The 26,359-nt window shown below is 40.7% G+C and overlaps 3 protein-coding genes across 3 annotated transcripts; 1 reads left to right on the top strand and 2 right to left on the bottom strand.

The window, feature by feature from the left end:
- Nucleotides 1-234: 234 nt before the first annotated feature.
- On the bottom strand, nucleotides 235-6,633 carry LOC102220928 (ubiquitin-conjugating enzyme E2 R1-like). The gene is made up of 6 exons (XM_005797096.3): nucleotides 6,332-6,633; nucleotides 5,855-6,216; nucleotides 5,057-5,143; nucleotides 4,862-4,959; nucleotides 3,070-3,204; nucleotides 235-2,013 (listed from the first exon to the last, which is right to left on the bottom strand). Exons 2-6 carry the CDS (start codon nucleotides 6,038-6,040, stop codon nucleotides 1,803-1,805), a joined length of 717 nt encoding a protein of 238 aa, XP_005797153.1. The 5' UTR covers nucleotides 6,041-6,216; nucleotides 6,332-6,633; the 3' UTR covers nucleotides 235-1,802.
- A 1,519-nt stretch (nucleotides 6,634-8,152) lies between these two features.
- On the top strand, nucleotides 8,153-13,684 carry cactin (cactin, spliceosome C complex subunit). Its single transcript, XM_023336106.1, has 10 exons — nucleotides 8,153-8,502; nucleotides 9,034-9,586; nucleotides 9,676-9,771; nucleotides 9,858-10,003; nucleotides 10,099-10,261; nucleotides 10,837-10,951; nucleotides 11,431-11,623; nucleotides 11,755-11,877; nucleotides 12,548-12,918; nucleotides 13,008-13,684. The coding sequence occupies exons 1-10, from the start codon at nucleotides 8,192-8,194 to the stop codon at nucleotides 13,496-13,498; spliced, it is 2,562 nt and encodes an 853-aa protein (XP_023191874.1). The 5' UTR covers nucleotides 8,153-8,191; the 3' UTR covers nucleotides 13,499-13,684.
- Nucleotides 13,685-15,242: 1,558 nt separating this feature from the next.
- Nucleotides 15,243-25,102, bottom strand: LOC102237592 (semaphorin-4E-like). Its single transcript, XM_014475999.2, has 15 exons — nucleotides 24,806-25,102; nucleotides 21,681-21,990; nucleotides 21,401-21,546; nucleotides 20,169-20,231; nucleotides 19,983-20,081; nucleotides 19,770-19,869; nucleotides 19,558-19,683; nucleotides 18,558-18,703; nucleotides 18,241-18,419; nucleotides 17,997-18,153; nucleotides 17,596-17,818; nucleotides 17,367-17,479; nucleotides 17,114-17,271; nucleotides 16,282-16,331; nucleotides 15,243-16,170 (listed from the first exon to the last, which is right to left on the bottom strand). Exons 2-15 carry the CDS (start codon nucleotides 21,790-21,792, stop codon nucleotides 15,617-15,619), a joined length of 2,226 nt encoding a protein of 741 aa, XP_014331485.1. The 5' UTR covers nucleotides 21,793-21,990; nucleotides 24,806-25,102; the 3' UTR covers nucleotides 15,243-15,616.
- Nucleotides 25,103-26,359: the final 1,257 nt, after the last annotated feature.

The raw sequence follows: 26,359 nt of genomic DNA, 5'->3' as shown, positions 1-26,359 counted from the left end.
TTAAAATGTAGAATTTTTTAAAGTTTTTAAAAAGTTACATTTTTATGTTAGGTAATAGAAGTCTGAAAACTGAAACTTTTTGAATTCACAATTAATTATATCCATACTTAATAAAAATCAAACTGCATTTCTTTTCCAGACTTCTTATGGCTGCATAGGATCTCTGCACAAATAGGTAGGACTAAACTCAAACGTCAACTCAAAATCTTAAGATTCACATAGCACTACATATCGTTCTTTCAAATAAATCTTTATTTCTCAATTTTAAATAGCTGAAATAAAAAACAGACACGGGTAAATAAAACATGGTGATCGTTTGTACAGCTACGTGTGCATATTGATTATGGTTCCTGCAGAAGCTGTAAACCAATACCGAAGACCACCGAAGGAAACTAGTTACTCGTCTTAATTGTTTTGCCGCATGTAATTTTCTCCTGAGAAATTCATTATGATGTCCCAATTTAACAGAAAGAAAAATTTATATTGCTGGCAGGAAAAAAAGTACACGCAGGACACCCATACACTCTAAAAATATTATCAAAATCTGTCCACTTTTAACTAACACAAGGAATAGTCATGAGAAATAAAATAGCAATCTGATTCTTTACACTTCCACTTGAAGGGGTGAAAACGTCAGTAATCCTAGTACTCCACCCTCTTACAAGCACTATCTACAGGTCTCTGGTCAACCTTTTGAGTAAACAGTGCAGGCAAAATCTCTAAAAAAAAAAAAAGAAAAAAAAAAAAGCCAACTATAATGATGAAGCTTGCAAGAGAGGAAAAAGCAAACAAAGACAAAAAGCACGCCAAACACTAGTCAAAACGCTGAAGGATTTCTTCAACACAATGCTTTAGGTCTTTGGGTCCGTCAGGCGTCGCCGAGACCGAGCCTAAGGAGAAATACAATTCTGATGAACAGTTCCTTCTGTCCCCGTTTCCCTAAAAAAAACAACAACAAAAAAAACCGCTCACTACTCCGAACAAGACAACCCCCAAAGACACACATAACCAGAAGAGAGCCAGCAAACATCAGTCTCATGTTGATAAAAATGTTCGTGTGAGGAGCCGACTTCTCCATCATCATGTCAAAGTCTTTGCGTCATCCCAGGCCGTGAAGGAGGGAGGAAGCAGTCCACCAGTAAGTAAGAGAGAGATGACGCTCTGGCATGCACAAAGAACTTTGAAAACACTGTCACGTAACAATTCATTTGTGTCTTTTCCTATCAAAGAGAGAGAGAGAGACACAGAGGGTGTGAAACTTAAGAAACGTTTGACATTTGCAGAGCTTTGTCCAGCACAAACAGTGCCGCGGGAATTCTTCAGTTTCCATCCGAGAGCAGCAGCCACTTACAATTAGAGAAATACAAACGTGAGAATGGGAGAAAGAGGCTGAGTAATGTTTTGGAGAGGTTACACCAGTGAACATGTCATTGTTAGCAGTGGTACTTACCCAATAACAACACTTTATGCTAAACGCGTGATCTAGCAACACTGGAAAATGTGAGCGTTTAGGAAATTCTCTCAAAAGTAAGGTTTAGGTGATGATGACGACCGGAAACATAAAAGAACTAGTGACTTTTTTTTTCTTTTTTTTTGCTGGTGCAAAAACTTTATCAAGTCTGACCCTCTCAGGGCGAGGCATCAACTTTTAACCTCTAAGGCTTAAGGAAAAAAAGCTCTTATTGATTTAGAAGAAGGAAGCTTCCAATCTTGGTTGTAAACCTTGAGTATCTGGCAACCTGGGCAGAGAGAAAGGAGGAGCATTCGTCAGATAGATCAGGCGCTTTTGCTGCAAAAGCACGTCACGACTCCTCGTTGCCCGAGTCGTCCTCGTCGTAGCAGCAGTCGCCGTCCTCTCCCTCCACGTCGTCGTCGTCATAGTAATAGTCGTAGAAGAGGTCGGAGCCCTCGTCGGGTGCTGGAGCGCGTGTGCGGACGCAGTACTCGGCCAGAGTAGTGGGCACCTTGACTCCATCGCGCTCAGCTTCCGCTTTGGTGGCCATCACTTGTTTCCTGAGGGCAGAGTTTAAGGGATCACAGTTATGGCTTTGTGGCCTACATAAATTCAATGTTTTAAAAGTTAGGAAATACAGCAGCTTGTCTGCAAAAGTACAAATTTCAACTTAATGTTTCTTTTTTTTTTTTCAAATGAAAATATTAAAGTGGAATCATATTTTTTATTTTGAATTCACAAAATTAAATCCACTACAACAAATTAAGTAGAGACGTCAGCTACTTTGTAAACAAAAAACAAAAAAACCTAATGCAACCTCTGAGTGGAACTTACTCATCCACTGGTGGGTTTGTGCCTTAATAAAGTCACAACACCCAAAAAAATATTTACATTTTTGTTTTTCTTTTTTTACAGCCATGCTTTATATGCAACATATAAAGTTTGATTCGCTTCAAACCAGTACAAACACACATAATTTGCATCATCTTTGCTGCAACATTTTAACAGTTGGCTCAAAATTCACATGACAGTTGGATAGAAAAGACTTTAATCCATCATCTGGAAACAAGAAGCACACAGTACAACTGTAACCCGACAAAGACATGTCTGACTACCTAAAAATGGAACGCAGAAACAGTAAAGCAGTACTGGAAAATGAAAAGAAGAGATCTCTGTTATTTCTGGAGGAGCTGTGGATATTCAGAGCTCGGGTGGAAGAATCTGTTGACAGGACAAATATTAGCTGGGTCTTTGTGTCAGAGTGGGGAGAATAACATCCAGCTGCCAAAAGCCACGCAGATGATTCAGCAATTCTGAGAAGGACGCCAATCTGGTCCGAGGATACCAGAATACAAATGCAAACCATTTATATTACTGATTTGTCCATTTTTTTTAAAAAAAACAACGCATCATTTCCCTTCCACTTCACAATCGGGCACTACTTTGTGTTAGTCCATCACATAAAATTTCCCCAAAAAATCATTCAGGTTTGTGGTTTCCAAAAACACAACGGAACAAATTGAGCGTTGCTATGAGACAATTCAAAAGGGCTAAAACAACAAAGTGAGCTAATCTGCCTCTATAGACACATGTCCAAATCGTTGGGAGTCGTTTACCTGATGATCTCTACATACTCCCGGTCCTTGCCTTTGCTGTCCCTCCATTTGCGGTACATGACAGAGGCGTCCACGTTGGCAGGGGAAAAGGTGTTGGGCTCGTTCAGCAGCGAGATCACGCTTAGTAAAATGGTTCTAAAAGCAGACCAAAAAAAAAAAAAAGAAAGACAAGTTAACACATACTGCACTGTCACTGGTTTTTAAAAGTATGCAATTTAATAAAGTGAAGAAAACTTGGGGATTCCTTTCAATCCAACTTATTTTTGGTGACCTATATACAACTCTAATGTCTGCTAAACACACATTTTAAAAACAGAAATGTATGTCAAGCAAAGTTAGTAAGCATACTTGGTAGAAATGCTTTGTTATTCTGCCTGAAGAGGCTTCACATTTTAGAAGGTGGCTTAGTGAGCAATGTTGAGTGGGCCACTTTTGGAAGCAGGATGCAGCAGCTGCGGTTTGTGGCTGCAGCAGCAGCAGCAGCAGCAGCCGCTGTGGCATTGGGTTAGTCATTGATTTGAAAAAAAGAAAAGCTACACTCTAAGCAAGCTGAGCAGATTCTGTTCCTGTTTTAATATTTCCTTTATGTTTGTTTAGCAACGCATAGTAGGAAACAAGTTTTACCACAGCAACAGATAAATGGTGACGACAAAAAAATAAAAACATTAATTAGCTAAACGGTAAACTCTAGTTTATTTTTCAGATCTAGCGCAATCATATAAGCTATTGTATTGGGTTTTGAATACGTTGTAAATGTCCAAGTAAATATAAAGAAATTCTGTTTGCCACATCTGCAAACAGCAGGCAAAATAAGAAAAGCTTTAATACTTTTTGCAATTCCGTGGAAGCTAAAAACTTTTAATAGGTAGTCAAAATGCAGATGAAGCATTTCGCTCGCCTTATTCCCAGAAAAAGTGTACAGTTCAACTTGCTGTTCTGCTCCATTCATGCAAAGCGCCGACTCAAATTGCATGTAAAGAGCATTCTACATGTTGAACGATATCACAGGAAAACTTCAAACGAATCACAGGTGGAACTAAAAATGATTGGTCAATGTGAATAGGTGACAAGATTAGAAATGAAATTTTCTTTTTCTCAGGGGATATTTCAGCTTGTAAGAGGATTAATTGAGAGTACATAACAGCAGAGTCCTGCATCTGGAGCACAGCCAGCGCTGCTGCTGTAACCGTATAAACGGAACCTGTGCTTATTTTTTTCCTTTCATAGAAAAAGAGTCCTTACAGCATCTGTAAACGGCTTGTAAAACATGCATAAAAATTGAGAGAATGCATTGCACATCATTTATAGCTGATTGCCAATTTTTGTAAAGCTTTGATTCCTTCTTTTTTCTAGCTTAACCAAAAAGAGGCCATTTGAATCTTCTTGACTCAGTAACAATATCCATATCAAAGAGCGTCCTTGTCAACATAAGTACGATGCATTCACTTATCAGAAAAAAATAAATAAAATCGGATGTTCCAATGACCACCTGAATTGTCGGTGCATCATGAATAAATATGATTCATGCCTTTTTTTTAAAACTACCCTAGTTATGCAAATATGTATGCTCAGCCTAGCTAATAACACAATACATAAAAACAACGTGAATATGTACAGTATGTAAAATATTTTTTGTGGGTGGATCTTGAACAGCTGAAGAAGACAGTACTGATAATGAATGTCATGTGATAAGATAAAATATTGAAGCAGTGGAGGGAGGACAGAGCAGGGAATAGAAAGAGTCAGATAGAAGATACATATTAAGAGAGAAAACGACGAGGGAGATGCTGACCGGACATTCTGGGTAGGATTCCATCTTTCTGAAGGCAGCTCTCCACTCTGCGGGTCGTCCACTGGCGGGTGCAGGATGGAAATGCACACATCCCCATTCTAAAACAGGAGAAGCCGTCTTATTTCACTGTACTGTGGGTTTTGAAATATGTGACGTAAAGAAAAATCTCAGGCTGTTTTGGCTGTGAAACTTGACCTCATAAATGTTGGGATGCCACATTTTAGTGAGGAAGCGGAAAGCAGGTGGAGAGTATGGGTAGTCTGTAGGAAACTTGATCCGAGCCTTGAACAAAAGAAAAAAAAACAAAAACATAACTTTACACACAGGGTACAGGGATACAACACATTTTCAGGTGAAAATACAAAACGTTTGTTACACAACCTTTGAAAAGTCATTTTTATTTCAAACCTTTATTATGAGTTTGGGGCAAAAGGCTTCTACCTTCTTCTGTAACAAGACTTTAAATAAGAAGCCTGACAAAAAAAATAACATTAACAAAAGAAACTGATTGTTGGACAGACATACGGACAAACTAATTGAATCAGTTTTTGGAATCCTGTACTTTTTGGACAAGTGACTGTCTGGGGAATGCTTAAAAAAACCCCAAAAAACTGTGAATTTCCTGACTGATTCAATAAATGCATATGTGGTTAATTAACACACCAACCAACAGACTATGCTTTGAAGAACTTTTTTTTTAAAACCCTACCAAAAATTGCAGGTAAGAAACATATGCTTTAATGCAAAAATATGAATGATCTTGAAGGATTTTCACCTTTTTCTTTTGGATTCACCTTCTGTCAAGGTACCTGTAGCATTGACACATTTTTAAATAAACTATATTTCTTTAGGTCTGGAAAAGAGTACAAGTAAATCAAATGCTTTTCCAGGCTCCAAAGGATGCATGCACGCATCTGAGATCATCCACTGTATTTTCCATTCCTCTTGTGTCCATCTTAAAACTTTTTCTTGACAATGCAATAGACTTCTCACCTTAAAATATCCTCCTTCATAGTGAGTGTTCGGTGGTCCAAAGATGGCCACTTCCCAGTTGTACAGATCAGCCTCGTCCACCAGAGTTATCTTGAATCCCTCAACAGGCTCCTCCTGAAGGCTCTTCATTTCCAACATCAGTGCTTTTTGTGAGCTGGCTACATGAGAGGGGTCGTGTTGCGCCATACTGGTTTGTGAAGCTTTCACGATAATCCGGAGTCAGCAGCTGACGCTTTTGTTTACACCAAAGCGTCTACGTTAGCCTGGCTAACAAAGCAGCCTGCCCCCAACAACTTCTGCTTTTCTTTTCCTCTCCTTTCTGTAGATGTTCAGAAACAACAACAACAAAAAACAGGCCGAACCTGCGCACAGACCAAAAAGAGCTTCTCAGAACAAATTAATTACTTATCGATGTCAACACTGAGAAATGGCTGAAGCAAGAAAAACATTGCGGCTGAGCAGCTTTAGCTTATTTACCTGGCAGGACAGCAGCGGATATAAGCCCGTAAATCTACCACAGGCTATCGGCTAATGTTAGCTTGCAAGCTGTCCCTTACCGAGCAGCTGGAGCCGATCTAACTGCGGCGGAAACACTTTGCAACTACGAACAACGCAGAGTTCAGACAGCAACAATATTACCAGCCATCTCTAACTGTACTAAACTAACACACTGCTGATAGTTGTCAGCTCTGTAGCTCTAACCGCAGGCGGAGAAGACTAGATAGGGAAATATGTTGCAGAAAGGAGTCCCCTGTACTCTGAAAACAGGTAATGGCGCCTGGTGTTGCTTGGGAGTTGTAGTCCATTTGTCATATGTAAACTTTTTCTTCCTTTTAAGAGTTTGTAGCATGCCCTAGGCGCGTCCCTCTACAGGGTGCAATATTTTAACAATACTTAAAAAAAAAAGAATCTAAGAATGTCTATAATAATTCATTAAGCTTTATAAATCAGTTAGTGTGCTTCGAAAAGTTTTCAATCAATTTTGTGAATTGGCATAATGAATTTTTTGTTTCCTGCATTTGCGAAAGTAGAAGAAAAATATGTATTTGCACTAACATCCATCCATCCATCCATTTTCTGTACACCCTAGTCCAGGGGTCTCAAACTCCAGGCCTCGAGGGCCACTGTCCTGCAGTTTTTAGATGTGCCACAGGTACAAAACACTGGAATGAAATGACTTAATTACCTCCTGCTTGTGTAGATAAGTTCTCCCAGCCTTGCTAATGACCTAATTATTCTTTTCAGGTGTGGTGCAGCAGAGGCACATCTAAAAGTTGCAGGACTGTGGCCCTTGAGGACTGGAGTTTAAGACCCCTGACCTAGTGGGATCAGAAGTGGTGCTGGTATCTCCAGCGAACGTTTCGGGAGAGAGGCGGGGTACACAGATCGCCAGTCTGTCGCAGTGTTTGTACTATATGCCTGAAAATAAAACGCATAAAAGGAAGGCCCTGTGAAATCTTATTTCTAAGAGGGAAAGCATATTCTCTGCAAACTTCAAAGTCCAATAAGCCTGGTATGTATTTAAGACATAGTGTCAGATGCTTTAATAAACAGTTTAGTTGATCTTCTATCAGTTAGTATCTCAACATATTTTCACACACAACCTCTATGACACTTTCCATTTCAGTAATAAAAAGAGCAAAACATTGGGAAAAGACTACTGTTTGGACTTATTATTTATTCATGAACTGTGCATTTATCTCTGACCCTTACTGACATATCCTTTCAAGTTTGACTAGAAAGGGATATATCCATAAAAATTATAATGAAGAGATTCATGAATCTTGACAAGCGAGCAAATTAAATTAATATTTCAAAAATATTGATTTTTGTATTTTCCATTTGTCAACATCATTCACTCAACTGTTGCAGACTAATACCTTGGAACATTTAACACTAAAATGTGCTTACTGGTATGGAGGACAGTTGGTTTATTAATTAAATATCAGAATCACAAACGGTACAAAACACTGCCTTAGTACAAATATTACAGTGTGCAGCGCATTTGTTTTTATTTATGTTTTGTAGTTTATTATGACGTATATATTTTTGCGCCACAGTTTCTACAAGGGCCTCTATTGGTGGCTTTTACTTGCCTTAGCGATGCCTTTTGGAAATCGGAAAATGTAAAATTGGTGCTCTTTTTTCTTATTGCTTATATTTTCAAAAAAAATACACCAATATGCTTTTTTGTTAACACATGTCCATATATTATTTCCGCGTTAGTTATTTGCACTCTAAAAATTGGACAAGTGATTTGTCTTTGGGTTGCTCATTATTACGTCTTATTTACGCGACAGCCTCCCTCTCGGGCCCCGTGGAGCAGCTAAGTTCGTGATGAGTTCGAAATCGCGACCTAGGACACGGTCCAGAACCAGAAGTCGGAGTAGAGAGAGGCGAAATAAGTCTAAAATAAGCAGATCACAATCTCCAGACGAGAGGAGAGGCCGTAGTAGGTCTCCGGACGCCAGAAGAGCCGCCCAAGGACGAGGTAGATCCAGCAGCAGCAGCGCGGCCTCAAACCATGGCTCTCCAGTCCGCCGTCGGCCTCAGCACTGGGGCCGATCTGGATCCGGCAGCGGCTCGGAGGCCGACAGGAGACGAAGAGAGCACCGGCGGAGCAGCAGGTCGAAAGCTCGATCATCAAGGTAATAGCTACCTGGCTTTGTTTATGGATGCAAATAATGAAGTTGACGCATGTTCTCTGTGACACAACGATTAGCCCTAAATAGTAGGTGTTAGCCTTTAATCGACATCCTCTTACGAAGTTTTTTTTTACGTTACTTTTTCAGTCTTCTGCACTCAGTGGAAAAGTAAAACACGACTGATGCCAACAATATGGAGTTTTGCACTGATTTAAAGCTTCTAGCAAGACTCTTTTTGTAAAAATCAGTCAGACTCACCTAAGATACAGTTTATTACCTGTAGAATAATATGTCCTGCTGTGGATTTTGTTCTAAATCGTTATTAGTCGATTTTCTCGTAATTAGGTTTTTAATAGACTTGGCATTGTGTGAAATATTACAGTTGATTTCCTCACCTTTACCAAAATGTGTTTTTGTTTTATTTCCATTGTCATTTCTGGCAAGATTAATCTCTACCATTATAATGTTTTGCTTTACATAAAATAACACGTGTATTTCTGTAGTGCTCATACAAATAACCAGTTTTCTTCTCAGTCCTGATTCAGACAATTCCAAGATGAGAAGAAGGGAGAAGGAGACGGAGAGAAAGAAGGGAAGGTCCCAGTCCGGCTCAGATTCGAGCGGCGGAAGCGGCGACAGAGAGAGGAGGAGACGGAGAAAAAGTCTTGAACGAGGGAGTCCAGGAAGAGGCAGAGAGACAAGGGACTGGGAAAGGAAACGAGACAGAAGCAGAGAGAGGAAGAAGAGGAGTAAGGACAGGGAGCGAGGGAGAAGCAAGAAGAGCAAAGAGAGAGATGATGGGCTCAGAGGGAAGCGGGGGTCCAGCGCGTCCGACTCCTCGGAGAGCTCCGATTCAGACAATGAGAACCTTGAAGTCAAAGAGAAAGAGGAGAGGAAGAAACAGAAAGAGCTGATGAAAGCCCTGGAGACGCCAGAGGAGAAGAGAGCCAGACGGCTGGCGAAGAAGGAAGTGAAGGAGAAGAAAAGGAGGGAGAAGATGGGCTGGAGCGAAGAATACATGGGATACACCAACGCAGACAACCCGTTTGGAGACAACAACCTGCTGGGCACATTCAAATGGCAGAAAGTCAGTTCTTTACCGAGACGTTTGGCATAGTATTTCTAAACCTAAACGTTGTTTCCCATCCCGATTCTTTACTGTGTTTTGTGCTTCAGGCGCTGGACAAGAAGGGCATCGGCCATTTCAGTGAAAAAGAGCTGAAAGAAAGAAACAAATGCATCCAGGAGGAGAACCGAAGAGAGCTGCAGAAGGTAGGAACACGAGAACGGCGCTCCTCTCGAAACCGGAAGACAGCGGCAGTGTTGTGTGTAATCACGCTGGCTGCGCGCTCGTTCAGGTGAAGCAGCTGCGGCTGGAGCGGGAGCGAGAGAAAGCCATGAGAGAGACGGAGCTGGAGATGCTGCAGAGAGAGAAAGAGGCCGAGCACTTCAAAACCTGGGCTGAACAGGAGGACAACTTCCACCTGCAGCAGGCCAAACTAAGGCTAGTGTGCAAGAATGTTTTTTTCAAAGTAATTGCAAAAAAAAGAAAAAGTCACTGAACCGTACTTATCTAGTTGTCCAAAAATGTCAATTTAGGTCCAAGATTAGAATCCGCGATGGCCGTGCAAAACCCATCGACCTTCTGGCGAAGTACATCAGTGCCGAGGACGACGATCTGGCTGTGGAGATGCACGAACCGTACACATTCCTCAACGGACTGACTGTCACCGACATGGAGGATCTGTTGGAGGACATAAAGGTCAGCGGCTTATTAATACTTAAATTGTCTTTGCAGTGCTTTGCAGTTGTATCCATGACCACATTTTGTCAGAACAACACAAAGTAACACTTAGTGTAACATTTGTGAAGTGGAAGAAAACTTTAAATCTCCCTTTTTACTGTGTGTGAACCGATATGTTGCATAGTCTCTTGCCAAAAACCAACTGTCATGGAACATAATTTATTTCCGTTGCTAAGAGGGAAAATAGTGCCGAGACTTTGCCTTTCAAGCTGTTGTTATTTTTTTGATTCTTTAAATATTCCGTGGCTCTAAATGGATTTTCTTTACGAGAAAAAAGGACCACAACGCTACTTCTCTGCTTCAGTTAAACACCCGCAATCCTGCTTCACTGTCACATAACTAACCAAACAAAAACAAAAAAACACACCGACCACAACACCTCTTCCACTTTGTGACCCCGATTGTTTTGTTTTTTTTGAGATCACAGGGGTCGCAGAGCCCTGGTTTAGACCAAAGCCAAGTGATGTTTTATATTGGCTCCGCTTCAACCTTACTATTCCAGTAAACTGTGTTTATGGCCGTCTATGTGAAAGGTCTACATGGAGCTGGAGCAGGGCAAGAACGTGGACTTCTGGAGAGACATGACGACCATCACCGAGGACGAGATCAGCAAGCTGAGGAAACTGGAAGCGTCTGGGAAAGGACCCGGTATGGACGTTTTAGTGCTGTAGTGTCCATATTTAAAAAAAAAAATCTGGATGTAATATCTGTTGTTTTAGATGATTACCAAACTATTTTAGTTTGTTATGAGGGAACGTCTAGAAGACCCGAAGACTTGCAAGTCTTTACTTTTTCTATGGCAGACTTAGAATATTTTATCTGTTGCCTACAGAGTGTAAGCTCTACGCTCTTCCAAAGGAATTTTTTTGCATCCTAACAAGGAATAGTTAGACTTCATTAAACACATCAACTTCCACGCTAACTAAAAACGTCAAGAAGTTCTTAAAAAAACATTTATCCATTTTTGAATTTAGCTATCTACTTATGTTTGCTCCCTGCAAAGATACAACAATCAAAAGCTGCTAAGCTCTTCTACTAATTTACCTATAGCTCAGTATGTTGAGTATAAAGCCCAAATAAATCCAGACGCAGACCTTTGACATGTTATGCTTCATTTTAACCTTCAGGTGATCGACGTGAGGGCATCAACACAGCAGTTAGCACCGACGTCCAGTCCGTGTTCAAAGGGAAAACCTACAGTCAGCTGCAGGCGCTGCACCTGAACATCGAGGGAAAGATCCGGGCCGGGGGATCCAATCTCGATATCGGCTACTGGGAGAGTCTGCTGCAGCAAGTTCGGGTCTACATGGCTAGAGCCCGGTGAGAAAGGAGCTACACTCCGTGTTTTCTGAATTGCTCATCCAGAAAACACTGAACTAAATCCGAGTGGCTGCCTGTGGAACATCTCAGCTTGGCTGGAGTACAAATTATGTTTGTTTTTCAACACCCAGGTTGAGAGAGCGCCATCAGGACGTGCTGCGTCAGAAGCTGTTCAAACTGAAACAAGAGCAGGGAGTGGAAAGTGAACCTTTGTTCCCCATCATCAAAGAGGAACCGAGGAGCGAGGAAGACGAGTAAGTTGTGATGGCTCCACAGACGGCGCCTTGCAAAATATTTCGTCTTGTTGCAACTGTGACTACAATATTTTATTAGGATTTTCTAGGGGAAACAATTGTGCTGCATTTTGGAACATGAATATGTACTCAGCTGCCCTGAGTCAATACTTGGTGAACCTTCCTACCTGTTGCATTTCCAACTAAACGTCTCTTTGGTTGTCTACCATCTCTGCAAAACTACGATTTTTGCAATTTGGCTCCAGCTCAGGCAGATTAGACCTGCGAACATCAATTAAAGCCTTACAACAGATTGACAGCTTTGACCTTAACCATTCCGATGTAGCTCTGACTGTATGTCTTGCATTATCTAATGGGTTTTCCTCTAAAGGACACCCGAGCTTACCTGTAATTGGTTTAGGTGGATGGTCGTGTCTTGGTAGGTTTGCTGATCTGCCATACTCCTTTTTTCCAGTTCAGATAATGGATTTATCGTTCTTAATTAGGTATTCAGAGTTTGGGATATTGCTTCTGTTTAGATTTTTTAAATGTACCAATGTCATGAAATCCGAATAGAATTATTTGAAGTCAAAGGTAAGGAAACAATGTTTGGAAGGTACTGTAGATAAGCAACATAAAAGTAACTAGATTAAAAATAAAAAAGTTTGACACAAAGTCTCTTTTTCTTTAGGGATGGGGAAAGAACACAAGGGCAAACACGAGAGAGGACAGCAGAGGAGAGCGGTCTATCAGCATCTTCATCCCGACGAAATAAGAATAGAGAAACGGAGGAGGATGAAGAGGGGCCTGGCCCGTCCACCTCTGCAGCTGGCAGCCAAGATGAGGGAGGAGAGAAGGCTGAAGGGAAGGATGAGGAGGGGAAGGAAGAGGCTGTGTTGACGGAGGAGGACCTCATCCAGCAGAGCCAGGCGGAGTACGACTCTGGTCGCTACAGTCCCACTCTGCTCACTCTGTCTGAGCTGCCACTGGACACTCACACCATCACCCCAGAGGAAGATGCGCACCGGCTCCAGTTGGCCCGCAGACAGCTTCAGGTCACAGGTAAAAGCCCTTTATGCTCAACACGTAAACACAGTAGACATGTCACAATCGTGTCCAAATAATAAGAGTTTCTTCCTCTGGTATTTCAGGTGACGCCAACGAAAGCGCGGAGGACGCCTTCGTACGGCGAGCCAAAGAGGGCATGGGCAACGACGAGGCCCAGTTCAGCGTGGAGATCCCCGTCTCCGGGAAGATGTACCTGTGGGCGGACAAGTACCGTCCCCGCAAACCGCGCTTCTTCAACAGGGTCCACACGGGCTTCGAGTGGAACAAGTACAACCAGACGCACTACGACTTCGACAACCCGCCGCCCAAGATCGTCCAGGGATACAAGTTCAACATCTTCTACCCCGACCTGATCGACAAGCGCTCCACGCCTCAGTACTTCCTCGAGCCGTGTCCGGACAACAAGGACTTTGGGATTTTGAGGTTCCACGCTGGGCCACCGTACGAGGACATCGCTTTTAAGATCGTGAACAGGGAGTGGGAGTACTCGCACCGACACGGGTTCCGCTGTCAGTTCGCCAATGGGATCTTCCAGCTGTGGTTCCACTTCAAGAGATATCGCTATAGGAGATGAATAAGTTACCAGCACGGACCTAAATCTCAGGGACCTGATTTCACTCAAGGAAACTGGATGATTTGGCTCTTTTTACCTGCTCTCGTAAAACTAGAGCTTCAGCTACAAACTCTTGTCATGTTGTCTGAAAAGGAAACTGTAAATGTAATCTGCTAAATACGTATTAAAGATTTGTTTTTCACTTTCTGCTGTTTGCATGCTGCCAGTTATTGATCGATTTTCTGCTTGGGGTCGAATCTCATACGGTGGGGAAAATCACTCAAAATGTTTTCCCCACATTCCCAACATAAGTATGCTCATAGAAAAAAAAAATCCATAAATTAGGTTGTATAGAACAGGGTTGCATAAGGTATTGCATAAACATTGCATGCAATATCTCTTTGTGCAAATTATCGCAAGAGCTGTTTTGCTAAAAAGTCCATCCTCATATTTAGATTCACATACAGAAATCTCAGTACATTTTTGCTAATCATCCTCGACTCGGTTACATGAGGCCTACCAGTAAGTCAACTCTACGCTATGATGTTCCTACCTTCCGACTTTCCCCTTTGTTTGCTGCATTTGAGGTGATTTGCAGTGTGATTTCTCCTTCCAAAATGTTTGGAAATGTCCGGTAGAGAACACTCAGCCTCTTTAGTGTTAGCACTGGGGGGCACATACACAGCAGTGATGCTAACCACAGTAAACTCCCTGGGCAGGTAGAATGATAGATATAGATATATTTCTCTTGATTTATCAGCTTGTGTGGATCACTTGCATTGTTAAGGCCTGTAGAAATATATTTACTAGGAAAAATGTTGACATTTGTTCGCTGCTTATGTATGTGCTATAATTACGCAACTGAGTCGGTGAAAGAAGTTGCGTTCTTCATTGTCCAAACTAGAGCTGTCATGAACAGAAAACTGATTTACATCAGATAACTTCAACATCTGCTCTTCACATTCTTCACAAACCCAGTCTTGCCGATATGTCGAAATAAAACTTGTTCAGATTCAGAAAACCAGGTCAAGAGAAGTTTTTTTTTTTAAGTTAAAAAATAAAAAAACTTTATTTCAAAATAAACTCTTTTCAAGCTGGCAATTGGAAAACAAGGTGCCTCAATTCCATTTACAGTAGAAACCCCTGAAAAAAAAAAAATCAGGATTATAACAATTTAAAACACACAAAAATACCACAAAAGCATCAAACTTGTGCCAAAAGCGTTAAAATTAGTCTGAACAACTGAAAGCTTTTAAAAAAGGGTTTGAACCTATTGGAAAAACCTCCTGAATTTAGATCTACCGTCAGCTAAACAAGTTTTTTTTTTAGTGCTGCTGCTTATAAACTGCACATGAATAACAACAAAAGTTATGGGATGCCCACATCCATCCATCAATCCAAACTGGCGCTCACAGTAAAATTAATTACGGTACACAGCAGCATGTAGCAGCTATTTGCCCTCTGGCACAAATAGTTGTGCAATGAATTAGGAGTAGAAAATACACAGATTTTACAAGGCCTGAAGCTGAAGCAGAAACGCTTTTGTCAGCTTTTATAGCAAGATTTATGTACGCGTGTATTGTTTTCAAAATCTAAAAAGAAAACTTCAGCAGGGTAACTGGTTTTAGTCAGTAAACCTGACAGTATAGTATAGAATGGGTTTTAGTCTAATAACCTAAAATAAACAACTTAAAAAAACAGGAGGCCACCAAAAAAAAATCTAAAATTGGATTTAAAAGTTTACTTTGGGAAGCAAAAGTTGAATGTTTGGCTCCCTGGACCTTCACCAGCAAAGATGTTTGCCCAACAAAAAAAACTAAACAAAAAGATAAATGTTATTTTTAAAATAAAAAAAAGAGTTTAGTAGATTGAATTGTATGTTACACTAGGTGTGTATACTTCTGGCCCGTTTCCTCCTTTTTTTAAACAGTGAAGCTAATGAAAAGAAAACCTTGAAGAAACGTGTCATCTTTGATCTCATCATAATAATAAAAAAAATTAGTCCTTTTACACTCAGTTATTCAAGATGACACAATTTTCAACAAAAAAAAATATACACTACATTTTCTTTCTTTTTTTTGTAGTAAAACATTAGCCATTTCCAAATAGTTGACTCGTCAAGGTGCATAGACGAAAGGGTTACTCCTTGCGTGTTGGTCCCCTCTGACATGGCGCATCCCCTGCATTGGTGTGTTTGTTCGGTGTTTCAGCCGCCAAAGGCACACTGGCATCCTTGGCCTCTAAGTCACGAGTCTGCTGGGGTTCTTCTCCTTTCTCTTTAGTGCGATCACAAGGCAGGTTAATGTGGCGCTTGACAACTCTCCAGGTCAAAAGGAGAACGAGACAAACAGCAAGGACGACAATTGCAACTATCAGTCCAGAGTGAGACTCACCACTGCTCTGAGCCTGAGTAACGCCCCCGTTTTCGAGGCTTATAATGACCTCGTAATTGACTACAATGGTCTCGTACTCGCCAGCTTTGGATTTCTCCACAGACAAGCAGCTGTATTTACCAGAGTTATTATTATTATTATCTGAGTCGTCCAGAATGAGCAGTCCATCCTCAGGTGAATGTGGGAGAGGTATGCCATTCCGCTTCCAGATGAGTTTTGCCAGGTTGGAAGGTGAAGGACACCTGAGCTTAAGTATCCTTCCAGGCTTGATGTTCCGGGTCAAAGGCTCAACAACAGGCCCTGAAATCAAAACAAGATCCCACAACATTAGTTTAACAACCCACAAACCCTCAGTTCCTTTTGAAGTGAATCAATACGCAGTGATAATGCTGCAGAAGAGCACTAACTCACCAGCATCAGGGCAGTGACTAGCATTTCCTTTCATATCTTGGATGAGCACACTAAAAAAAAATAAAGTTAAAATACTAGTTTAGTTTAAAACAGTTATAGTGCCTTGTAAATTATTCATTCTCCCAGTGGTGGTTTTTAATATTGGCCATGGGGGCGGTTGCCCAGGGCAAAATTAGAAAGGAGTGGGGCAGCTAAGAACTCATCATCTGTCAGTTGAGAAAACCTGAAGAAGTTTGCTACTATTTGTATGCATGTGTAGCGGAATAAGTTTCCTTTCCTTGCTGCAGACTACAGGGAGACTAGATTACCTGCTTTCTGCTGAAAAAAACAACAACTGATAATTGCTTGCGTTTTTATTGGTTGCATACCCCTCACACTTTAAACCTTGACGTATTTTATTTGAATTTTACAGGACCCTGAACACACCATCCCTATAGTGAAACATGGAAGTTGCAGCATCATGCAGTGGGGATGCTTTTCTCTAGCTGGGACAGGGAATCTGCTCAGAATAAAGCTAAGTCTGAAAGAAATTCTGGAAGAGACTGAGCTTGAGATATTACACAGAGGTGATCAGGTAGAAGCTTAGACATTTCAGCCTCTCGATGTTCACACACGGTTGAGACACTCAGATGCAAATACAACGAAATGTGCTCAAAATATGAAACCAGGTGAGGTTTTCAGATTAATATTTTGCATTATTTATATCCATTTCCTTCCACTTTACAATCCTACTAAAATGCATTGAAGCCTGTGATTGTCAGGTGACAAAATGTGTTAAGTTCAAGGAGTATAAATACTTTTTCAAGGGATGTGTAAACTGAGCGCGGCTTACCTCTGTGAACTGGAAACAGAAACACATTTCCCCTCAACCTTGTCCCATCCACAGTATGGATCTCTGGATAAAACACAGTCGAAACAGGTAGAGGACCTCTCACAGTTAGCTGGTGATATTTGAACTACACTGATGTCTGAGCCGACATAAATCTGACCCTGTGCAAAAACAAACACAAAGCAAGCAAAGTTGTGGTTGTAATTGTAGACCTGAACAGTGATTTTCTAATTAAACTACTGTGGCTTTATATTACCATTTTATTGGAAAACTTGAGGATCTTGATTTTCTGAGGAGGGGTGAAAAGTTGGACTTCTTCTATGATGAACATCTCTTCATTGTGCAAAGCCTTCAGCAACTTGCCTTGATCTTAAATTAAAATAAATGACAAGAAATAATGAATATAATTCTAAAAGTAAATAACATGCATTCGGGGACTAATAGGAAAATGGAAATGAATGCCAGAGCTGGACACGATCACACACCGGTGCCTATAAACATGACGTTGTACTTTTCACCGTCCAAAGCTTGCACTTGCTTCACTATAATCTGTGTGAATGCAGCTCCCTTATGCGTTAGCAATGGTCTGCCCCCTATTGGCTCAATAGCCTGGTCCATGAGTGGCTTTTCTCGGATGAACTGAAGGGTCTTATCCGGGAGGTCCAGGGTCGTTTTTATTTCCGAGTTAGTAGCCTCTCTGTTTATGCACTGGTGAAGGAGGAAGGCGAGGAGAGAAAGAGAAAAGGAGCACAACACAATCAAGGGTTCAGGAGGAACTGGTTTCCTGCTGAGTTGACTCATAAAAAAGAACAGAGCGACCCATTAAGATTCTGCTTTGCTCCAAACACTTCAACAACACACGTTCTGAATTAAAGGTAGGACTCACAGCTCCAGGCCGAGGCTCAGGGACCTCTCCGCTGAACGTCACCCACGTTATGTAAGAGGTTTCTACGGAGGCCGGGGTCTTGTACTTGCCCTCTGAAAACTGTTTACTGATGTCAGACATGCGGTACGCACACACCGCAGATATTTCGGATGTGTGTCTGAAACACATGATGAGAAATCCAAAGGTCATTGAGTGTTAAGCCCCAATCCATGAAGAACTCTTTTGTTTGTTGGTGTAAACATACGACTGCGAGGTGAAGGTGGCGTAAAAAACGCACTCCTTCCAGTGCAGGGAGGGATCACACCAGCGGTACGAGTCCTGGATAATGTAAGGCAACTGGGAGCCTGGGACTGGACAGTCCAAACTGGCTTTAAGGAAGGATGTCCATTTCTTCTGCAATGTCCTCTGACCTCCTTCATCTCCCTATGAGCACAAAGGCAGTTCTGTCACAAAACAAGGCCAAGAGGAAACCGGGAAGAGAGAATTCTTTATCAAGCAGCAAAAATGGCAGAACTAGCGGGGATGAGGAAGTGCTGTTTGTGTTTTTGTTGTTCACATTACCTTGCACACACGGGCCACACGGGACACTCCCAGTTTGCTGTAGCAGTTGAATTCTACAGCCGTCTCGCTGAAGAAGAGGTACACCTTGTCGTCGTTGTCGTCCTTCTCACTGTCTGGCATCGATGCCATGGAAACAAAGTTGGGATCTGGAATAGCAGAAAACAAAAATATATTTGCTACACATGATCAAGATGAAAATGTTCCTTTAAACACCCAGGTCCCTTAGATACAGAAAGTACAGACATGCATCAATATATTACATAAGACCATTAACTTCAATCCTCAACACACAGAACAAATATTTAACTCCTTAAATGACAGTTTTACTGATTAAAGTTTCTCCTCTTAATAGAAGTGCACTTTATATTGACAAGGGAAGCGATGGAAGTTAGTTTTTAACATATAGGTTCCAGGCCCATAAGCAAAAACTTCACCAATATTAATAATTATAATGTCTTTCTGGAGGGAGGGGGGTTGGCCATGTTTGCCCATGTAACATATTTGGTGATGCAGCGGAGTGGTAGTTTTCATGCCATTTTCATGTATGTACAGAGTTTCAGTATTGACCAAAATAGCAGCATAAAGATTCTGGTTCAGGTTTATCAGAGTCATAAAGGGCAAATAATGATTTAAAAACTAAAACAAACAATAAAATATTTCTAAAAACAATAAATACAAATAGAAATCAGCCAATCAACCAACTAATCATGCTAATCTTTGTGCTGCATTAAAAAGGGAAACAGCTGTAGGGACAAAGGGGTGCTTGTATCAGTTACTTTTCCTAACATTGAAAATTGTCCCTGTTGCCAACTTGGCAATTGTTCTCATGTTAGTGCATTCCTAGGACTAAGATTACTTAATTAAATTTTAAAGGGCACAGGAAATATTTGAATGAACTCCCACGTTAAAATGCAACCAAACACACACTACCTGGACAATTTCTTGTGCCTTTGCATCAAAACAATCAAAAATGCTCATCAACACTTAAGTTCCATATTACCATAAAGCCAGGAGGTTTTTATCTCCGTGCGTATGGGACCAGACAGGGGGTTGACATATGGGCTGAGCATCAGGACCGGCTCAGAGCCAAGGAAGTTCATGGAAGTGGCTGAGTAGAGGTCATTCTCTGCCAGGGAATGAGATTCGAATAAAAACATCAGTGGCATTTTCAAGTTTTACCCAGACCTTTTGCAAGTCAGAATTTCTACTCACTTATCATAATGGAGGCATGTCTTTGGAACGGATCAAATGGACATTTTCCTTTGCCGTCGTCTTCGGGTTCCATTAATGCCAAGTTCCCGTCTGCATACGACTGCAACAAGAAACGGACAGTGCTGAACCATGACCTTATTTCGCAAGTCCTCAAAATGATCAGGATGAAAAAAAAAAACAAAAACTATATTACAGCAGCTTTGAATTTCTTACCATCTTCTTACATGCTGGATCAAAAGCATTAGTTCCACACACATACATCTTCCCATCCACCATCTCATGGAGTATTCTGATATAGTTCTTGCACTCTGTCTGAAAATGTCAATTTAAATAGATTTTTAAGAAATCCAACAAGTTAAAAATGTTGCAATATGGCAGCATGCAAGTAAAGCGACCAACCTCTGCATCCTTTCCTTTCCTTTTACAGTCCCTCACTTGTTTTGGAGAAGCTTTCCATTCAACCTGAAAGGGCAAACCCACAGATTGTTGTTAGGTTTATTTTTTTCTTTAAATAAAATGTTGTTGTTTTTTTTCAATGGTAGAAAATCTTTGCTACATCACACAGAAGTTTTATTTGGATGCTTCTGGTTCTGTGGCCTGGAACTGTAAATATGTTAAACTCTATAAGGGATCAGATAAATATGTCTAACTTAATTGGTCATTCTTGATACGGGACCCTTAATACATGATACATTAAGGGTTGTTTAAGCAAATTAATTAACCAACATGTTTTTTGTTACTAGAAGTTATGTAATTATTTTGGAGTGGTCAGCCAGAATGCCAACTTGTATCTGAAATACAGAATCTGTGGAAGGAGATTTGGTGTTTGCATGAAGGCCTTTCCACTAAAAAGACCTGGAGCTCATTGTCATAATATCAGTAGAAACATGCAGGAAATTACAAGAAGGGTTTGGTTGCCTTAATGCCAAAAAGAAAATTCCACTGACTATGCAGAAGGGTAAAAATGTTTTTAAAAATATCATTTTAGTAAAAAAAACACACAAAAATAATATATTCATTTTGTATCATTTTATCTTCTTAGAGACTTTGGTCTCATTTTCGTCTAAGAGTTTAAGGGATTTAATTTGAAATATTAGCCTCACCGGCCAAAATTAGTATTAATAATTTTGCCCTTAGCTATAAAATGCAATGATAAACTGCTGGTTTGACACAGCTTGGAAGCCATGCGTTTAGATCAAAACACACTTTTGTGTTTGAACGGCCTAGTTAAATGCCAGACCTAAACACAATAGACCTGAAAGCTGACTGAGCATGAACCATTTTATATTGAGGAACAGATAAAAATCTTAGATGTGCATAGTTAGTATAATACTACTACTTTACATTTATTAAGTCAATTAATAGAAATGCCTGCCACACTTTACACCAGTAAAATGCTTTGGAAAACAATGTATTATTTTTTTTCACATTACAATCTGGTGCTCCTCTGTGCTGATATATTACAGACAATTTCAATAAAAAAACACAGACTCCTGGGGGAAGTCACAACATTTGTGAAAGTAAATGACAGCACCACAAATAGCACAGAGCGAATAAGTCGCCAAAAAAAAACAACAACAACCTATCTCAGAGATGTTGGTTAAGAGAATGAGTTTTGGATTTGTGCTTACTGAAGTAATTTTCTTGGAGATGTTTCTGAGATCAAGAGCGAACATGGCCTCTCTGGCACCCACCACTAACAGGTCCAGGTCTTCTCTTAACAGCATGGCGGAGTAGTTGAACACGCCCTCCTCCCAAAACAGAAGGGCATTGTTGCCTGGAGACAGAAGAGTCCTTAACTCGGCATTTAAACCAGCGAGTCGGTCCAAACGTACGGCATTGTGAGCCAACACGAGCTGACAACGCACACCCAAAAACCAAGGTTACACAAGAAGAAAGAGCAACACTCACTATTACTGGGCACAGATCTGCGTGGGATACAGTTCAAGGGCGAGTCCACCACACGCATCAAGGCCTGGGGCAGCAGCAGTCCGAAGACACTGAGGGACAGCAGCGGATGCATGGTTCCTTTTGTTCAATCAAAGAGGAATTTGGGGGCTTTATTGTTTCCAAAACAGTCATTCATACAGGGATAAAGACAGCAAGGGGCATCTGTGACGTGATGAAGTCTGCAGGGCACTGGCCCCTTTACTGGCCCCGCTCAGCGGGCCATCCATGGTGAGACGGATGAGACAGACCGAAGACACAATGCCAATGAAGGCTGAAAGAGAGAAAGTCGTATGAATATCACTATGAATGTTTCAGACCTGAGACAGAGGAGGTCTAAAAAGTGTCCAGCAAAAGACCAAACACAGGATGTTAAAAAAAAACAAAAAACAACAAAGCAGAGTGAGCTAAAGTCAGCACAGCAGTAATTCTGTCAACGCCATAGTGATGTTAATGCAGAGCCATGAAAAGCCTTCAGCAGGGTGCTGGGATGTCAGGCTCAGCTCTTCTGCAGCGCAACAACACAGAGGGTGAGCGCGGAGGTTTTCAGCTCAGAGATGTTGCAAGTAGAAAAACCTTGCAAAATGCCTGCTTGTTCACACAGCAAACGCAGAAGACTGACAGATATTACGTCACTGAAACACCATAACCACAAATGAAATGATTAAAACAAACACAACAAAAAAGACACATGACATATTTCTGAACTGATTTAACTGTAATTACACTGCTCTAACTTTACAAAATGTACGTATTCTGGAGTGTTCTGTCAGGTTGTACTACTAGGCCCAGCTGAGGAGGTGTGTGTGTGTGTGTGTGTGGGGTGTGTGTGTGTGTGCCAGAGTTGTGTTGGAGTACGTGTTGTTGTGATGAGCTTCAGCATGTCAGAGAATGCGGACCTGAAAGATGTGCTCACATATTCTGGAGCAAAGCCAGTTTCACTCACACACACACACACACACACACACACACACACACACACCCTAGCCCTACCCTAACCCTAGCCCAGCTGAGGAGGTGTGTGTGTGTGTGCCAGAGTTGTGTTGGAGTACGTGTTGTCCTGATGAGCCTCAGCATGTCAGAGAATGCGGACCTGAGAAGATGTGCTTCACATATTCTGGAGCAAAGCCAGTCCCCACCACCACATATATATATATAGAACTATAGAAATTTTATGCAACCAAAAATGGTGGTAAGTGCAGGGGTGTTTCCAGAAAGTTTTCGATGAAGTAGCGAGATGCGTGGTGATGGGTGGGTGTAAACATTACCCTCCTAATTTCAGAGTTTTGCACATTTCAGGAAATTATTCGTAGGGCTTTTATAATTTACGTTGAAGACCTACGTGAATTTTGAAAGATTGCAACTTAATATTTGACTCATTCAAATCCAGTTTAAGAGTTTAGTCAAAATAGCTACAATTTTACTCACTAAAATTGGCTTTCTTCCAGCCCGGTGACTTTAGTGCATTTACACCTCGGCTGCCTGACTTCAGCATCTTACGACAGTAAACTGCAAGCTTTATGACAGGTACCCATAGCAACATTTATCCAATTGATAAAATAATCAAGTCAAAAACATAGCCCTCAGGAAAATGTCTCAGGGCAGGAAGAGCAGGTTACAGCCTAGACGCTGTAGCACCAGTTTAGATTTCACACACGTGAATATATTGTCACGAAAGGGGAACAGAGTGCAATGGAGGAAAGAGCAAGTTATAACATGTCGATTTAAGTGAGACTTTTTACAGGTTTGGTAATTTATTTATTTGTTTTTTTAGTATAATTATTTTTTCCTGTTTTTCGACAAAAATTAATATCGTCGCTTTGGGTAATAACCAATATGACATATCTTTCCCAACGTTTTCAGCAAAACCGACTACACCGCTGACATTGCTTCACTACTCCAGCCAAACACCCCACAATTCTGTGCTTCATCGCTATTACTGCCATATGACTAAACAAACACCACATGGCCAATCCTTTCCCAAAACGCATGCAGCAACAAACTGTACATAAATATTGCTTATTATTAATATTGGCTCAGTTTCACTTATTGGAGCAATAAAGATGTTAAAAATTAGCTAATGTTAAAAATTGGCTAACGTTGGCAAATGCGAATGCTAATGTTGATATATTGAAGAGCATTTTTATTTTAAATTTTAATCTACAACTGGCTTAGAATAGGGTAAAATTACATTCATGCCTGTAAGCCACGTTGATTAGCAGAATTCTTTAGAAGATTACTTCCCTGCATGAAGAGATTTGTAAATTTGACACAGCATACACACACACACACACACACACACACACACACACACACACACACACACACACACACACACACACACACACACACACACACACACACACCCCACACAATTGACGACCCACGAGAGAAGAAATACACAAGTTAGGATTTACGACAATAATACACAAAGTGGGAAATCTATTCATTTGTAGGACTTTTTGAGGCCACAAACTAACATTGTTAGATGTAAGACTTTATAAGACTTTGCAGGAAACCAGTTTGACTTTTGTTGTTATGTATAGGAGTGTAGGTGATAGAGCCAGGAAGTAGTGTCATGGTACAAGAGTGAAAAAAATAAAGCATAATTAAACATAAATAAATCAGTATATAAATAGATATTGCAACATATAGAAGCTTGTGAGATTTTGGATTTTTACAAATCTAATTGTCCCCTCTGATCCCTCTTTTAGCGGCTCCACTGCTGAAGTAGTTATAAATGCAAACAGGGTAAGTTAAAAAATAAGTTTTTTTGTTCTAACTCTAATAAGTTTACCTAGCTTGTAATTTCCATGAAACTCATCTCCTTAGTAGTACCATTCATCTTAAAATACCAATTGTTCCTTAAGCTGGTTAAGCTGTTAACTAAACACAGGAACTTCAACGTTTAGACGCCGAGTCTCTTACCTGAGCACTGAAACACCCAAGATTGCGGAAGATAAAATTCAAACTAACCAGCACCTGGTCAGACACATTTACAGGCCTGCTTTTGCAACAATAACTGCTTTGTAGGGGGGGATAACAAGTGGAACAAAATGCACACAGCCGCAGTTTACGTTCAAACATACCTTTTAAGATGTGTGAGTCCACAGAACAGCTTTCCCTTCCCTCTGAGAATAAAAGCGCTTCTTCTCTGACGCTTCCGCAGCCCGTCCTTTCTGTCTCAGGTGGGTCTTTATGAACACACACGGGAGGAGAACTCAGGAGGGCGGAAGAATCTCTCTGTACCCACTTCATGCGCTAAAAGAAAGCATACGATACAAATAGTTGGTTTGTCCCCCCCCTCTAGCTTTGTCGTTGCTGCCTCTGCGTTCACACAGCGCTGTTGAGGCGGCGACTGAAGGCGCTGACCTCTGGTCCAATCAAGTTCTCATTGCTGATGGTCACTACTATCAGACGCTAGAGGGCACAGCTCATCCACGAGCAGCGTTACAGACAATGCAGCCAGGGGACTACATGCCAATCTAACCCTAAGGGTGCAGTCTATTATCTGTGTAAGGACTAATTTGTTAATAGATAATAGCTGATTTAATCATTTGCAGGAGTACGGGAAAATATAGACCTACAGCGGTCTCTGAAGGGCATTGTAAAGCATCAATAATCTTATTGATGTTATTGAATATCTCATTTGAACCGTGCGCCATTACACATGAGTCGTCAAGTACTGCGGGGTAAAGCAGTTCAAATTTTAGGTTAAATTACTGCTGAACAGATTTCATAAAGCGTCACGGGGTGACATCTCTGTCAGGTGAGAGCTTCACTATTTTAAAAGGCTTTTTTTGGTGAGAAACATTTCACGTTCAGAGTTATGGCAGAAGTTCCGTCTCACTTCATAATTTCTCTTAAAACAAACAAACAAATAAATAAAAAATAACAACTACTGTGTTCAAACTGTTCATTTTAAGCCAACATTTATCCTGAACATTGTTGTGTAATACAAAGATGGGACAAAAATAAAGACAGTTACATATAGTCATTGAAACATTGAGGACTCACTTTCTGTATTTCAATTTAATCACAACTGCTTATTAGTATTATGTAACATTTAAAGAAATAATTAGTTTTAATTAAAAAAAAAATCCTTAATAATGTCTGTCACTCAGTGTACCATCCAACAGCATAATGTATTTTTCGTTAGGATTAGTTCTAGCATTGCCTCTGGTCTCTAAATCCTATTAGAAATGTGTAATATGTCCTGAATATTGAATTATGAAAGAACAAGTTTGGATTTGAAGGATATTTGCAAGATTTATTTTGAAAGACTAACCTAGCATATCCCAATCTTCTCCCAAAGTATTGTATGGGCATTACTTTACAAACCACTCAAAGTGATGGTTATCCCTGTTCTTTACGCTTTTTCTACCGCATTTTTTCCTTCCACCCAACTTTCCATCGATATGCTTGGAGACAGTACTCTGAACAGCAAGTCTCTGTTTTTTGGACAGCAGCTTAGGCAGCAGTCTTCCTGATGACCGTGATGCCCATTCTTTTCTTAATGCAATGTTCTCGCTCCGTCACTAAGACACGGACTAAATAAAAATAATTTAAAACCAGAAGAGGTTTGTGCGGACAAACATTTTATCACAAATTGACCCAAGGAAGAAATCAAATGCTCTCCGTAA

Source organism: Xiphophorus maculatus, chromosome 6 (assembly GCF_002775205.1).
Source record: "Xiphophorus maculatus strain JP 163 A chromosome 6, X_maculatus-5.0-male, whole genome shotgun sequence".
Classification (NCBI taxonomy): domain Eukaryota; kingdom Metazoa; phylum Chordata; class Actinopteri; order Cyprinodontiformes; family Poeciliidae; genus Xiphophorus; species Xiphophorus maculatus.
Note: the sequence above shows the minus strand (reverse complement) of the source record. Positions and strands in the feature narration are given on the sequence as shown.

Coding starts and splice junctions, on each gene's coding strand:
- LOC102220928 (XM_005797096.3), bottom strand. CDS start 6,040: ATGGCGCAACACGACCCCTCTCATGTAGCCAGCTCACAAAAAGCACTG. Junction 5,144..5,854: donor ATGAAGGAGGATATTTTAAG/GTGAGAAGTCTA, acceptor CTTTTGTTCAAG/GCTCGGATCAAGTTTCCTAC. Junction 3,205..4,861: donor AATCCTACCCAGAATGTCCG/GTCAGCATCTCC, acceptor GTCTGCTTTTAG/AACCATTTTACTAAGCGTGA.
- cactin (XM_023336106.1), top strand. CDS start 8,192: ATGAGTTCGAAATCGCGACCTAGGACACGGTCCAGAACCAGAAGTCGG. Junction 10,004..10,098: donor CTGCAGCAGGCCAAACTAAG/GCTAGTGTGCAA, acceptor ATGTCAATTTAG/GTCCAAGATTAGAATCCGCG. Junction 12,919..13,007: donor CAGACAGCTTCAGGTCACAG/GTAAAAGCCCTT, acceptor CTGGTATTTCAG/GTGACGCCAACGAAAGCGCG.
- LOC102237592 (XM_014475999.2), bottom strand. CDS start 21,792: ATGCATCCGCTGCTGTCCCTCAGTGTCTTCGGACTGCTGCTGCCCCAG. Junction 18,704..19,557: donor AAAAACCTCCTGGCTTTATG/GTAATATGGAAC, acceptor CTGCTATTCCAG/ATCCCAACTTTGTTTCCATG. Junction 16,171..16,281: donor TAGTCACTGCCCTGATGCTG/GTGAGTTAGTGC, acceptor TTTTGATTTCAG/GGCCTGTTGTTGAGCCTTTG.